The sequence below is a fragment of the Euprymna scolopes genome, chromosome 39 (genome assembly GCF_053919585.1).
Source record: "Euprymna scolopes isolate OS-2025 chromosome 39, ASM5391958v1, whole genome shotgun sequence".
Classification (NCBI taxonomy): Eukaryota; Metazoa; Mollusca; class Cephalopoda; order Sepiida; family Sepiolidae; genus Euprymna; species Euprymna scolopes.
In genome coordinates, this window is record NC_136520.1 from 29,987,003 (window position 1) to 30,001,476 (window position 14,474).

Sequence of the window (14,474 nt, forward strand, 5' to 3'; positions counted from 1 at the left end):
TAGTTTTTGGGAGTGATGAGTGTCACATTCTGTCTGTTGCCATGTCGAGGTGAAAAGAAAAATAAGAAACGAAAGCGAAAGGTCAAAAGGAAGTGACCTCGATGACCGTTGTGTCAGATGTCAGATCAAGACTGTTTTTTGTATGCTGCATGCGGGTGGCTTATTTTGTGTCTGTGTCACATGCGAAACACTGTTATATTAGTTGCAATAGTTTGCTATAGTATAACTTGTACTAAGGATTGAACCATCAACCTCCGGAAGAGTGTCACTTAGAACTGAATTTTACCAAGTACTTATTACATCAATGAAAACGTTGTGAGAATAGCACCCAAGATGAGAACAGGAGTCTGAATAAGAGAAATTGTAAATTATGTTCATCTCAAAAAAGAATGTTATTTTCTATCAAGAACATTTTATACATAATGGCAGTCATGATTTTGGATTTTTTATGAGGATTGATTATTCGTATTATTGGGATTCTTTGGACTACTGTTCTCATCTTGAGTGTCATTTTCACGTTTCACAAGAACCTGTGGCATAGTGGATAAAGTACTTGGTAAAATTCAGTTGTAAATTACACTCTTTTACAGATTGAAGGTTCAATTCTCAGTTTGAATGATCCTCAAAATACAATTGGAATTACTTATGATTCCTACCTAGTCATGGCTGATTGAACGAGAACATGCTACCCGTGGATTAAATAAAGGCTTTTGTTTGAAATTCCGTGCAGATTCTCAAGTAAAACAGAAAGTTTTCAAAATTCGACAAGATACACCTGAAGAAGATGAGGTTTGACTGAAATGTTGTGCAAATAACATGTAAGATGAGAACAGTAGTCCAAAGAATCCAAATAATATGAATAATCAATCCTCATCTCAAAATTTCAGAAACGTAATGGTTTTAGTTCTAGATGAAAGATGAATGACAAAGGGAGGATGATGAGAAATGGAATCATTGCGTGAAGAATTACGGGCGAAAAAGGATGCGTTCGGTGTTTGAGAACATTTAATAAATTTTTAAGGTTAAAAAAATACAACACATCTGTAATTAAATGAAACGACGTTGGTAGATAAGTGATTCTCTTAATTCATTCGATGAAATCTCACAATGCTTCAATGACAGCTTCTATTCAAGACCTAAACCTTTGGCGGACGCATATAAAATAATCCTCATCAATATTGCCCATTAATCTATGGATGCTCCAACGGATTATGGTCTGGAGAGATTGGAGGCGACAAGTTGGTCAAAATAATAATAATGGTTTTAGTTGTTAGATGGAAGGTGAATAACAAAGGGAGAATGATGAGAAATGGAATCATTACGTGAAGAATTACGGGAGTGTGGCATAGTGGATAAAGTACTTGTTAAAATTCAGTTGTAAAATTACACTTTCCTGGAGGTTTAAGGGTCAATCCTCACTGCGGATGCTGACTGAACAAGGGCATACTATCCCCATGGATTAAATAAAGGGTTCCATTAGAAATTTTATGCAGATTCTTAAGTTGAACAAGATACACCTGAAAGTCGAAGGTTACAGGAGTTCAAAGAATCCAAATAATATAATGTCTGCAATATGTGAATTAAAAAAACAAAATCGTTTTTAAAAACGTTTAAATATTGTCAGGTAAAAATATCTATTTGAGAATAAATTATTTTTTATTCTATTTTTAATGAAAAAATATTTTTGTTTATATATATATATATATAGTCTTAATAACTGCTATTTTTGCATCTAATTAAAATATAATTTTTCGTTATTTTCCTTGTTCATTTAAATACATTCATTTTTTTCATATCTCATTAACTTGTTAACACGTACATTTGTAATTTTGATATCATTTCCTCTAATTCAACTATCGAGAACGATGATATTCCTTCCTTCTTTTACTAGCAGTTTCTTGTTGTTCCACTTATTATCATTTAGGATCGTTGCTTTTGTTTTGAGATTTTAATATCCATAATGCCCCATTTGCTTGAACACATTCGGACCATCCGTAATGCTCCCTGTCCATTTTAACACATTCAAACCATCCATAATGCTCCCTGTCTGTTTGAATATTTTCGGACCATCCGCAATGCTCCCTGTCTGTTTGAACACTTTTGGACCATCCACAATTCTCCCTGTCTGTTTGAACACTTTTGGACCATCCGCAATGCTCCCTGTCTGTTTGAACACTTTTGGACCATCCGCAATGCTCCCTGTCCGTTTGAACCCTTTCGGACCATCCGTAATGCTCCCTGTCCGTTTGAACACTTTCGGACCATCCGTAATGCTCCTTGTGTGTTTGAACAGTTTCAGACCATCTGTAATGCTCCTGTCTGTTTGAACACTTCCGGACCATCCGTAATGTTCTCTGTCTGTTTGAACACTTCCGGACCATCCGTAATGTTCTCTGTCTGTTTGAACACTTCCGGACCATCCGTAATGTTCTCTGTCTGTTTGAACACTTCCGGACCATCCGTAATGTTCTCTGTCTGTTTGAACACTTCCAGACCATCCGTAATGTTCTCTGTCTGTTTGAACACTTCCGGACCATCCGTAATGTTCTCTGTCTGTTTGAACACTTCCGGACCATCCGTAATGTTCTCTGTCTGTTTGAACACTTCCGGACCATCCGTAATGTTCCCTGTCTGTTTGAACACTTCCGGACCATCCGTAATGTTCTCTGTCTGTTTGAACACTTCCGGACCATCCGTAATGCTCCCTGTCTGTTTGAACATTTTCGGACCATTCGTTATGTTCCTTATCAGTTTGAACATTATTGGACCATCCGTAATGCTCCTTGTCTGTTTGAACATTTTCGCATTATCCCTGCTTGTCAGTAAAGCTTGCATCTGTTTATAAATTCTTCACCTGTAACATTTTTAGACCATCACTAATTCTCCTCATCCATTGCAACATTCACAAACTAGTCATAATTCTTACTGTCTGTCACAATGTTCTCAGACTATCCGTAATTCTGTCATATTCTTAGATCATATCTGATTGTCCGTTTCAACATTTTTCAACCTGTCTGTAATTTTTCTTTTTTATTGCAACTCACAAAATCTTCATGATTCTTCTCGTCTGTTGCTCACATTCTCTGACTCTGTAATGCCCCCACGTCTGTTGCAACATTTTGAGACTGTCCATAATTTTCATTTTTGCAACATTTTAACACTGCCCATAATTGTCTGTCACATTCTCAGTTCATATCTATCTGTAATACTCCACGTTATTTGCAACATTTGAGATCATAATTTCTACTTTTGTAACATTTTAAGACTGTAAGTCTCCTTTTCTTTTGTTTTTGCAACATTTCTATACTTACTGTAGCATACTTACTCTCCTTCTCATAATATTCTCGCGATTGTCCATAACGTCTCATAATACTATCGGTGTTCATTTCATGAAAGATCTGTTTAAATTCTTTTTTAAACAATTTCTTTCATTAGTTTTAACTTGACTAAGAGAGTGGGGAACAAATAGCTGTTTGGAGGATTTTCCATTTTTATTTATTTTTTGTTACTTTTCAATTTAGTTTTGAAATTTTTTCCCCAATACAGATGTATGTTATCATGTCACCAATTTTACAAAAATATACTTTATTTAGTAAAGTATGCATGCCATAATAAATGTCCAGAATATTTAACACTTGAGAACCTAAATTTGACTTTGTAGCTTAGGGGGAGGGGGAAAGAAAAGGTTAAATTTTATTCATATCCAAATTCAATCAAATAAAATAAAATACTGTAAATTAAGCTTGTGGAACTCTTTTTTGCGGGTTGTTTTCCTCCCTACCTGTACTCCATAGAAATTTAAATGTAATGTGAGCAAACATCTCGATGCCTCATTGTTTTTCAAGATTAAGGTCAGTAGGCATCTCTTGTCTTTATCCTGATCATCTTTCATTTTTGTTAGCTTCTTATATCAACTGACTTTACGCCTTGATGCCTTGTCTCCATAAATAAATAAAAATTGAATGGAATTTCACAGTATTCACCTGTTTTGCATATTAGGCTGGCTAGTTTGTGATATCTAGTAATACTAATTATAACATGTTAGGTATCGGAATCGCCTATCCCCCCCACACACATACTTTTGAAACAGAGAGAGGGGAACAAATACATTGAAGACATTGCCAAGGCTGTTCCAAAGAAGGTGGGCTCCCTCTACCATTCTATATGATTTAAAGTTAAAAATGATAATAATCAACTTCAAAATTAACTTATTTTCAAGTGAAAAAATTAATCAACTTCATAATGGATCGATCAACTTAAAAATAGATCGATCAACTTAAAAATGGATCGATCAACTTCAAAATGGATCAGTCAACTTCAAAATGAATCAGTCAACTTCAAAATGAATCAGTCAACTTCAAAATGAATCAGTCAACTTCAAAATGAATCAGTCAACTTCAAAATGGATCAGTCAACTTCAAAATGGATCAGTCAACTTCAAAATGGATCAGTCAACTTCAAAATGGATCAATCAACTTAAAAATGGATTAATCAATTTCAAATTGGAAAACAACTTCTAAATGAAACAATCAACTTCAAAATAAATTAATCAGATTCAAATTGAGTAAATTGATAATTTATTTTTCAATCAACTTACCCCATGAGTAAGGAAATTGACTGGTCGTCTTCATTATATATATATGTATGTATGTATGGATAAAAAAATCAATACGAAAAAGATATAAATGTTTATATCTTTTCTGTATTTATTTCCTATGTGTTGACGTGTAGGAATACAAAAAGTCTTTTGTAAAAAAAAAAAAACTAGAATGTTTCTTTCAAACGATCCTTAGGTCCTCCTCAGTGTGTGTGTATATATATATATATATATATATATATATATATATATATATATATATATATATATATATATATATCATGTGAAAAAGAGGACGCAAAAGAATGGACTAAGGAGTTCCTTAGAACAGCGAATGAAATTTATGAAAGGAGTGTCAATTTAGCTGTTGATAATGCCCCTTGTCATACTTTCAATTGAAGGAGTTGTAAGGGAGGATGAATTTAGCTCAATGTTAAATTCTATTGAAAAAATATGTAAAAAGAAGTATGGCAGATTCAGTTGTTGGGATTTTAAGGGGTGATGGTTTCACAACTAAAGAATTTCGTCTTTAACAAATTAGAAGCAATGATCTCTGCAATGATAATATTTCCCTGAGACTTTCACTAATTTCATAGCTGGAATACAGAGATTATTTCCCTCTCTAATTAACTTAGATGAAATTAAATTTTAATAAATTTCTTAGGAACATTTGTATTATTTTCCATCCCTTTGAAGTAAAAATAAAAGAATAAATATTAAATTTATTTGTATTATATTAATTCTTGATTTGAAGTTGATTATTTCTTATTTTGAAGTTGTTTTCTGATTTGAAGTTGATTGTTTCATTTTGAAGTTGATTGATCCATTTTGAAGTTGATTGTTCAATTTTGAAGTCAATTAATGTTTTTACTTGAAAATAAGTGCATTTTGAAGTTGATTATTATCGTTTTGAACTTGTAAATGGTAGAGAAAATTTGCCCATGCATGGAATATTATTACCACATCTGGGCTGGTGCATCTACCACTAGTCTCTCTTTCTTAGTCAGCATTCAAAAAAGAGTCTCAAATCTGTATGTACATCCTGTAAAAAGAACTCCGTGCTACAAAAACATCTATAAAAGAATAAAGTTGTAGATGGCCTATGCCCCTCCAGGGGCTCAAGGCTATGGATGGATCTTCGTAGAAGTGCAACAAACATGATTATACATACGTGAGCGATAAACAGATAAAGCGTTACAGAGAAACAGACAATATAACACCTAGATGCTGGAAAGCCTCTAATAGCTTCTTCCCTCAGACTGTTAGACTTTTGAATTCCCTGCCTGGTTTCCTGACTGCACTAACATTTGAAATTTAAATGTAATGCGAACAGACATCGCTAATAGTCTTCAGTAGTCATGGTCACATATAGTAATCTTTTATGTCCAAGTGGTAACGTGCTTTGTCTTGGGTAAACAAGAGTTAATAAAAAAAAAAATCACACAAAAATGGCAGCGTGATAACACAACTGTATTTGTGAAAAAGTTGGGGAATTCACTTATAAAGTGGCAGCAGATAACCATAAGTGACCTTTGATGTTTTTCAGGGGGGTTTTTTCTTTAAAATTTTCTATGTGAATTCTTTTTCATTCAAATTTTTTTTTTCTTTCAATTTTTTACTTTATCAATTATTATTTTTTTTTTTTTTCTGAATTAATTTTTATTTTGCAGAATATTTTTTTTTTTTTTTCAAAATAATTTATTTTTCTTTCTTTTTCATTTACGCTTAAATTAAAAAAATTGATATGCACTTGTAGTTTGACATCTGCTGTAAAAAATTTCAATAATCATCCTGTTAAAGTTATTACTGTGTAATGTAGCTTATTTTAAAAATGAACTTTTGGTAAATGTATGTAAGTTACATTTTTTCATCATTCATGTCATTTTATGTCAATCTATACATCTTGTATATTTTCAGAAAAAAAATGAAAAACGTTATATTTGCAATCTTTTTAATTGTCATTTTTACATGTTTTAATAAATTAAAAACAAACGTTTCTTGAATTCTCGTTACAAATCATATTTTTCTATGTAACCTTCAATCATATTGAGACACTATTAAAAGTATTTTGCTTCATTTAAAGTTACTGTATTTACTAAGTTATATAAATGCATAAAAACCAAGGCCATTCCTATAACAGGTAGATAGATCTAACATTTGGAGGCTTTTACTGGAGGTAAGATTTATAGTTAGTCAGCAAGAAATATTTTTGGCTGCCAAAACTTCACTATTGTTGTCTCAAGAAAATTTAATTCTAAAAATGATCTTCTAATCCATCGAATTTATTTCAGCTGAGATTCTGTATTATAGCATAAGAATTATATTTGGATTATAAGTTTACGAGTTTATTTTGTAAGAAGTTAAAATTGAATTTTATTGAGAACTATTTTACACCATTATTAATTTAGGAAAAGGAAGGGGGGGTCACTATGGCGTAGAGGACCAAATGAAGACTCACCATTAAAAAGTTGATTTCTAGGGATCCCACACTTGGCTAAGCTCCAACCATAGTGTTGCATCCATGTACCTATTTTGGAGTAATTTAATGAAATGTGCTCTGATAAACCTATTGCACTCCAAGAACATAGACAGACAAACCCCGGTTAGCAACAAATCCCACTCCTTTACTGTTGACGTTCCTAGATGCCAGAAAGCCTTCTACTCAGCTTCTTCCCTCAGACTGTTAGACTTTCAAATTCCCTGCCTGCTTCCTGTTTCCCTGACATCTCTTTCAATAGTCTCCATTAGACATATAGTAACCCCTTCTGCCTAGGTGACAATGTGCCTTGTCTTGTATGAAAAAATATCACAGTTAAATTTGTCACTGGCAATTAGTAATCCAATATATTTCCTATTGTTTTGATTGGTCACCATTCTTAACATAGGGAGGTAGGTAATATTGCTTGGAGCATGCGTCAAGTGTCTTATGTAACAAGAAAAAAAAATAGCAGTCACTTTAAAGTATTGGATAAAACATGGGAATATGAGGGCCTTAATACCATAAAAATTACTTGCTGACGACAAATTTAACTATGATATTTGTTCATACCGTACCCGAATACCCTATGTTATATAGTGGGATGCGTTAGGATCAATATAACATAAAATATCCAGCCTTCACGTGGGTATGCTTGCAGGACACGATGAAAGAATGGAATCATTATGAACAAATAAGAAAATCACTCGCTGTTACATAACTGATACATGTTTATTATGAAGACACACGTAACGACAATTCAAACATCATACATGAAAGGTTAGAAGTCCAAGAATGATGAACAGGAACAAATGGGAATGATGCTCATTTCTCCATTTTGAAAGTCACTCACTACTTCCGGTCATTGATCTCACGAGAAATTGCGAGAATTTAAAGTTTAGGACTGCGGATAAGGGGAGGCAACTTTGCCCAAAGAAGTAAAGAATTACTCCCCTTGCATTATACTTTTGTATCGTCCTAACACCCTGAAAATCAACTTTTTAAAGATAAGTCTTCATTTGATCTTTTGGGTCATAATGACCTCAAAAAATTGAAATAGTAATTCATGAGCGAAATTTGTTAGTTTTTATAAAAATTTCATGTTATAATCTTTTTTTTTTTAAGGTTTTCTTTTCATATTGACAGCATTGTTTGAAGAAATATTATTTTTTATGCATTTGTTTATTCAAAGTTACCTGTCTCTTCATTTATAAGAATTTGTTAATAATTCTCAAATTAACTAATTAGCTCATTGTGGTTCTTGTTTAGTATATAGAACACAATACAATATCAAACTGATCTCACAAGGGAATTTTCCCCGGTTTTTTTTTTCACTACTATATCAATTATCTAAGAAAATTCACATCACCTCCAATGAAAGATCCCAGTTGCATTATTGCCTGGCCTCTTATAGGCATGATCTTGATTGAACCTTGTGTACTTTAGACAATCTAAAAATAAAAAGCACATAAAGACTGAGTTCATAATATTTTAATTTTATTGTACGTAATTCATCCATTAATAACTTGTTTTGAATGCAATTTTATAATTATTATGGCTGCCTTTTTACAGAGAACCTGCAAGCACGTCAGTCCCATGCCAATGTGAACGGTAGGAAACTTTTTTTCTTGTTTAAAAAAACAAAAACTTTTTAATTGTATGCACTTTACCTTTGAAACTGAATATACTGTTCCTAGATATTCTTAATGAAACAATAACACTATGTTACCAATTTAAATTATTTGGACTAGTGTTTTCATCTTAGATGTGATTTCCGCAATGTTTCGGACGATATAACCTACCTCCAACCTTTTTCAGGTGAATCTTGTCAATTTCTGGAAACTTTACAACATACTCAGGAATCTAGGAATTTCAAACAGAATCCTTATATACAAATTCCTGCGTTTGATAATATTCACCCGAAGAAGACCATAGGATACATTGGCCAAAACAATATTGTGAATAATCCAAATTAAAAATCCTCATTCCAAACATATCTATCCTACTTTATACACTGAAAACCTACAAAGATGATCACACTACGATTCTAACCATCACAATCAATAATTGGAGAATATGCAGCTTTTAGCACTTAACAAACGAATACAACACAATCGAATCCCTCCTTAAAAACTTTCAAATACCAAAATATCTTATTTTAAAGCAAGAAGAAAAGCACTCCGTATCTTCTACAACACAAAAATATAATCTACAAATATCATTTATCTCATCCTCACACCCTACCTACTAACATGCATAATCTTTGCATTATATTATCCAAATGTGGCTTCAAAACCATACAATTCACCCTACTCACTATCAAAAATATAATCAACAAAATAAAAACATTAACACTATTCCAACTACACAGGCCAGCATTTACAAAATACCTTGTAATGACTACAAGGTATATATTAGTGAAAATAAATGTACCCTCCTCCCCCCAAAAAAAATATTTATAAACACAACAGAACCATAAGACTAGGTGCCATTAAAAATGCATTTGTCTCTCACAATATTTTAAACCATGAATTCAAGACAATAGATAATTAAACTAGCACACAAAACTTAGATGACTCATTGAAGCCAGCAATATACTCTATTTAAAAAAAATAACACATCAACCAAAGAACTTGATTCTTTCGAATAGCACTATTCTAGCTAAAAGCATAAGCGAATAAAATATAAACTTTGAATTTAACGTTTCTCTGACATTTCCTCATTGTTTGCTTTGTGAAAACTTTAATCTACTCATCACTTTTTTTACTTCTTTACATTGTCTTTACTTATTTGCTGTTTTTTTCCTTCTGTTCTTCACCCACTCCCGTTTTTCCTCCATCGTAGTATTCTTCCTTATTTCTTTTTTCTTTTTCTTTTTTTATCTACCTGATTGTAGGAATCCCCTTTCCTCTACACATTCACTACTTAACCTTTCACCAATTATCTTTTCACACATGCACATAGGGACATGGCTCCCAGGTTGGGAAATTCATCTCGGTTTTAGAAATTTTTTTTTTTTGCGATTGGCTACTCTTATTGCTGTATGTTAACATTTTTTTTTATTCTTGATATTTGTTTAAAAAAAAAAAGAAAAGTAATTTGTAACTAACATATTTCTTAATGCATTTAATTTGGCAAGATAAAATTTTGTTACATATCACAATTATTTAACATGAAAGATTTTTTTTTTTAATTTTTTTTTTTTTATTGATGAAATTCACTTTGAATCTTGAAAATGCTTTCAGGTATGGCTCGAGGTGGAATGTCACCAGGGATGCCCCCACCAGGTATGCAAGGACCAATGGATAGGAAAAGATCTGCCAATAACGACCCCAGGGCATCTCAGCAAATATCAAAACCGTGAGTACCAATTTTTTTTCGTTTTTTTAAGTACTAACAAAGGTATAATCTCCATTAATGACAGAAAAAAAAATTATCCTAAAGGTAATCTTCTGCTTTGTTGCATTTGAATAAAATATATACATACGGCATAATCACGTTGACACACCGGTTCCCACTGGATCACCAAAGTTAAGCAACGTTGAGCTGGGTCAGTACTAAATAGGTGACTATTTGGAACTTCCAGGTGCTGTATGTGCTCTCCGCTTATCTCGGCATTGTTTCCAGTCGTCCTGGACTTTTCTTTACCACTGGACTTAGTGCCGATTCAGGAGAGGTGTGGCTGGAGATTGCGCAACCCTTGCCTCACAATTAAATGCGCAGCTGCCCCTACATAGGGTATCCTTTGTCTTTCGAGACTGAACGGAAGCATCGGATACATTTGTTAAACTATTTAACAATATATTTGTTCATTTTTTATTATTCTAAACAAGAAGCTTTTCTTTTATTAAAAAAAATGGATGGAAACTAGACATTTTTAACTTCTAATCTTGGCGATAAAATTCAAGAAAAGTTGACCTGACATAAATCTATACTTTGGCTAGTTATATATAAGAAGAGATATATATATAAGATAGACATCAGTAGTTTGTTTATTTTTTCCTTTTTGCCTGTTTGTATTCGTGTGCAACATTCTGCATATTAATATTGCGTTTAATTTTTACAGAAAAAAGAAAAAGAAAATTGCCGATAAAATCCTCCCTCAAAAGGTAAGTCTTTGAATAAATTCTTTATTTAATGAACTTGCTGCTGTACGATCATCACTTTTCCGTGGAATTTGCTAACAATGTTCCTCTTTGATTCATAATTATTTTTCACTGACTTTGCCAGCTTCCTATTGTTTGGTAAAGTTTGTCACTTGAAATATTTGAAACAGAAGTTTTAAATAGTAAACATTTTATTTCTAAGTTTTTTTTGTAAGCACAAGACCAAAATCTTTTGTATTTATTCATATAAATAAATAAACATTAACATTTTGGTAATTTTAAAGGGAAGACATCCCAAAATATAGCATCTTTGTCATGCCACTTGACGGCCTGATGCAAGTAAGAAGATCCTGCATGTAAAATATTGCAATTCTGGATTTTTGAGACGAGACGTGAATGTTTGTATTATCTTGATTAATCGGACAATCATTCTCATCTTGGGTGTGATTGGCACAAGAATGTGTGGAGCGTGGAGAGTAACCATTCCCCAATGTGGGATGATGTCAAAATACTGGATACAGAAGAAAGATGGCGGATCAGAAAACTTAAAGAGGTAGCACATATGGTAGAAAATAACATCATTAATCGTCCTAGCATAGAACTTAATCGCATTTGGATCCCCTTAATTACAAATTCACAGGAGAAAAAGAAGAAATAACAAAACACATGCCCAGCCCAAGGGAAGTAATTTCACAAAAAAAAAAAACCCTTCTTCTCTTGGAGTTGTCTCCCTTGCATTGTGTTAAAAAAAAAAATATATATATATATATATATATATATATATATGTGTGTGGGTATCGATCCTCTGTTTTGTAAAACATTTTTTTCACTAATATTAATAATTACATAGATACCCCGAAAAATTGAGTCATAGGAAAGCTTGAAGATTGAACTTTCTTTTATGAGCTATGGATCCACCCTCAAACCCACAGTTCAAATTCTTGCAATGCAGAGCTAACCCCTCTTTGCCTTAGTAGAGAAAAGAAAACCTGTATTCAACACCTGTAGACGGTCACGGGGTGCAGCGACCGAAACGTTGTGCCAATAACACCCAAGATTAGAATAATTGTCCGATTAATCAAAATAATACAAACATGTAAAATATTGTATAAAAAGGTTATACATATACAACCGGCATGATCACATTGACATACATCATCACTCATCAGATCACCAAAGTTAAGCAACGCTGAGCCTGGCTAGTACTAGATGGATAACCATTTGAGAATTCTAGGTGCTGTATGTGCTCTCCGCTTATGCCGGCATTGTTTCCGGTTGTCCTGAACCTCCACTTGCCATTGGTATTTAACAACGCCAAATCAGGAGAGGTGTGGTTGGAGATTGCTCAACTTTTGCCACAAAATTTCCACGTGTAGGCACCCTTAAAGTGCATATCCATAGTCTATCAAGACTGCAGGATGCTGCATATACATATACACATGAATTGAATCAATAAAAGTGAAACTGCATAGCTGGTTCCACTATTATATCTTACGTTGCTTCAGCTTTAGTCTATCAGTTACATCTGTTTTGAGGGCATATAAAGCATGTTCACCACTTAGTAATAAGGAAAACCATTATACGAGTATATATATATAAAACTACATTATTTAAAACAAAACAAAGGGGTGAGTTCATACATTGGTGCAATAATTTGGTAGTCACGTAAAGATGTGTGATTGTAGCTTGTACGTGTTGACCTCTGTGGAAGCGTGTACAAATAGAGATTATAGTTCATATTTTACACAAGCAATATATAGCTTGATTATAACAGTATTCGATTGTTCATACTGTGTTAGCTCTGCGTGTAAGCATCTTACAGGTAACAATGTTTATACATAAAAAATTGCAATCCTTACCTGACACGATGATGCATGTTTACAGAGCACACAAATTTTTGCGTGTGCACTGCTTGATGCCGAGAGAGGGAGAAGAGAAGGAAACAGAAGGCTATGTCAGAGGTCACAGGAAATGCACATGTATCAATTAGTGATGTCATGTTTGCACGTGCCCTACTCTGTGCGTGTATGTGCTACTGCACACAGCTTGCTATATGTCCGTGTGTTTGATCTAGACAAAGTGAATTTGGCAGGTGTAAACGGTTCACTGTACATCTTTGCATTATTTTGCCTTCTGTTTACCTAAATTTCTTTTTATAAAAAATTATTTTTTTTAGATCATAACCTAATGAAAGCAATTCGCCTAAGTGATAGTATGTGAGGGGAGGTACTTATAATTTAGAAACGAATGGTAACAATTGAAAATTAAGTCAGTCTCCCTAAATGCTGGAGAAAAAAACATTTAAACACAAATGTGAAACATTTTGTATACGAGATCAAAACAGTCATTAAATTTAAAAAGCGTTAAAAAATGTAGCATGTTAATTAGTATTGGGACGATTATCGGAATGGGGGATCGGAATCGATACCGGAATTGGTAAAATGTGAGCCTATTTTCCGATGCCAATACCAATTCCTTAAATTATCTATTTTTATTTGATTTTGGTTTAAGAAACATCTTCCACTGCTTGTAGTAATAATAAATATTTATTGATTTAAACTTCCAGTAAAACAACCCCCTCACAAGTGTGATTTTATGTTTGAGAAAATATAAGGAAATTTAATACGTGTTTTTACGATAATCGGGACAAAATAAAACTTTTATAGTTAAATATGTAGACATTTCTAAAGAATCGGTTATTGTATCGGAATTGGAAAATTAATACAGAATCGGTAATTGTATTGGAATCGTCCCATCACTAATGCTAATATGAGAGAGTGAGACAGCCACCCTCTCCGTCCCTTTATTTGCTTAGACCTTGTCTTTGTATCTTTCTTTCCAGCAAGCAATATAAGAAATGTTTTTAGCAATTTATCTTTTTTTTTTATATATATAATTCACTTTAATTACTGTTAATATTGTCAAAACTATATATATATATAGAGAGAGAGAGAGAGAAAGAGAAAGATGGAAAAGGAGTAAACCAAGTTATATGTTCATCAACATTTCGTCTTTATTGTAAGACTTCTTCTGGATGAGAAATTGAAGAAAATAAAATACTCATACAATAGTTTAAAAATAAAATACCAGAACAATATTTTGAAAATATAATACCACTACAATATCTGTTTTGAAAAGTATGACTTTTTTCTATTTCAGAACGAAAAAAAGTTGAAATATTTGAAATTATACTTGTTGTGAACAAACTTGGTTCCTTTTTCATCTTTCTATCTCATCAGAAACTCTTTCTATTATTCTCATTGTATAAATTGATCTGATAATAAAATTACAAATG

The 14,474-nt window shown here is 32.8% G+C and overlaps 1 protein-coding gene across 50 annotated transcripts in view; it reads left to right on the plus strand.

Moving 5' to 3' along the window:
* Window positions 1–14,474, plus strand: part of LOC145263687 (SWI/SNF-related matrix-associated actin-dependent regulator of chromatin subfamily D member 1-like) — a 273,700-nt gene that overhangs the window by 207,104 nt on the left and 52,122 nt on the right. For all 50 annotated transcript variants that reach the window (XM_080120590.1, XM_080120583.1, XM_080120574.1 and 47 more), the window contains 3 exons: window positions 8,646–8,684; window positions 10,319–10,433; window positions 11,140–11,182. In XM_080120590.1, the coding sequence (XP_079976716.1) occupies window positions 8,646–8,684; window positions 10,319–10,433; window positions 11,140–11,182 (197 nt within the window). The remainder of the gene's footprint in view (window positions 1–8,645; window positions 8,685–10,318; window positions 10,434–11,139; window positions 11,183–14,474) is intronic.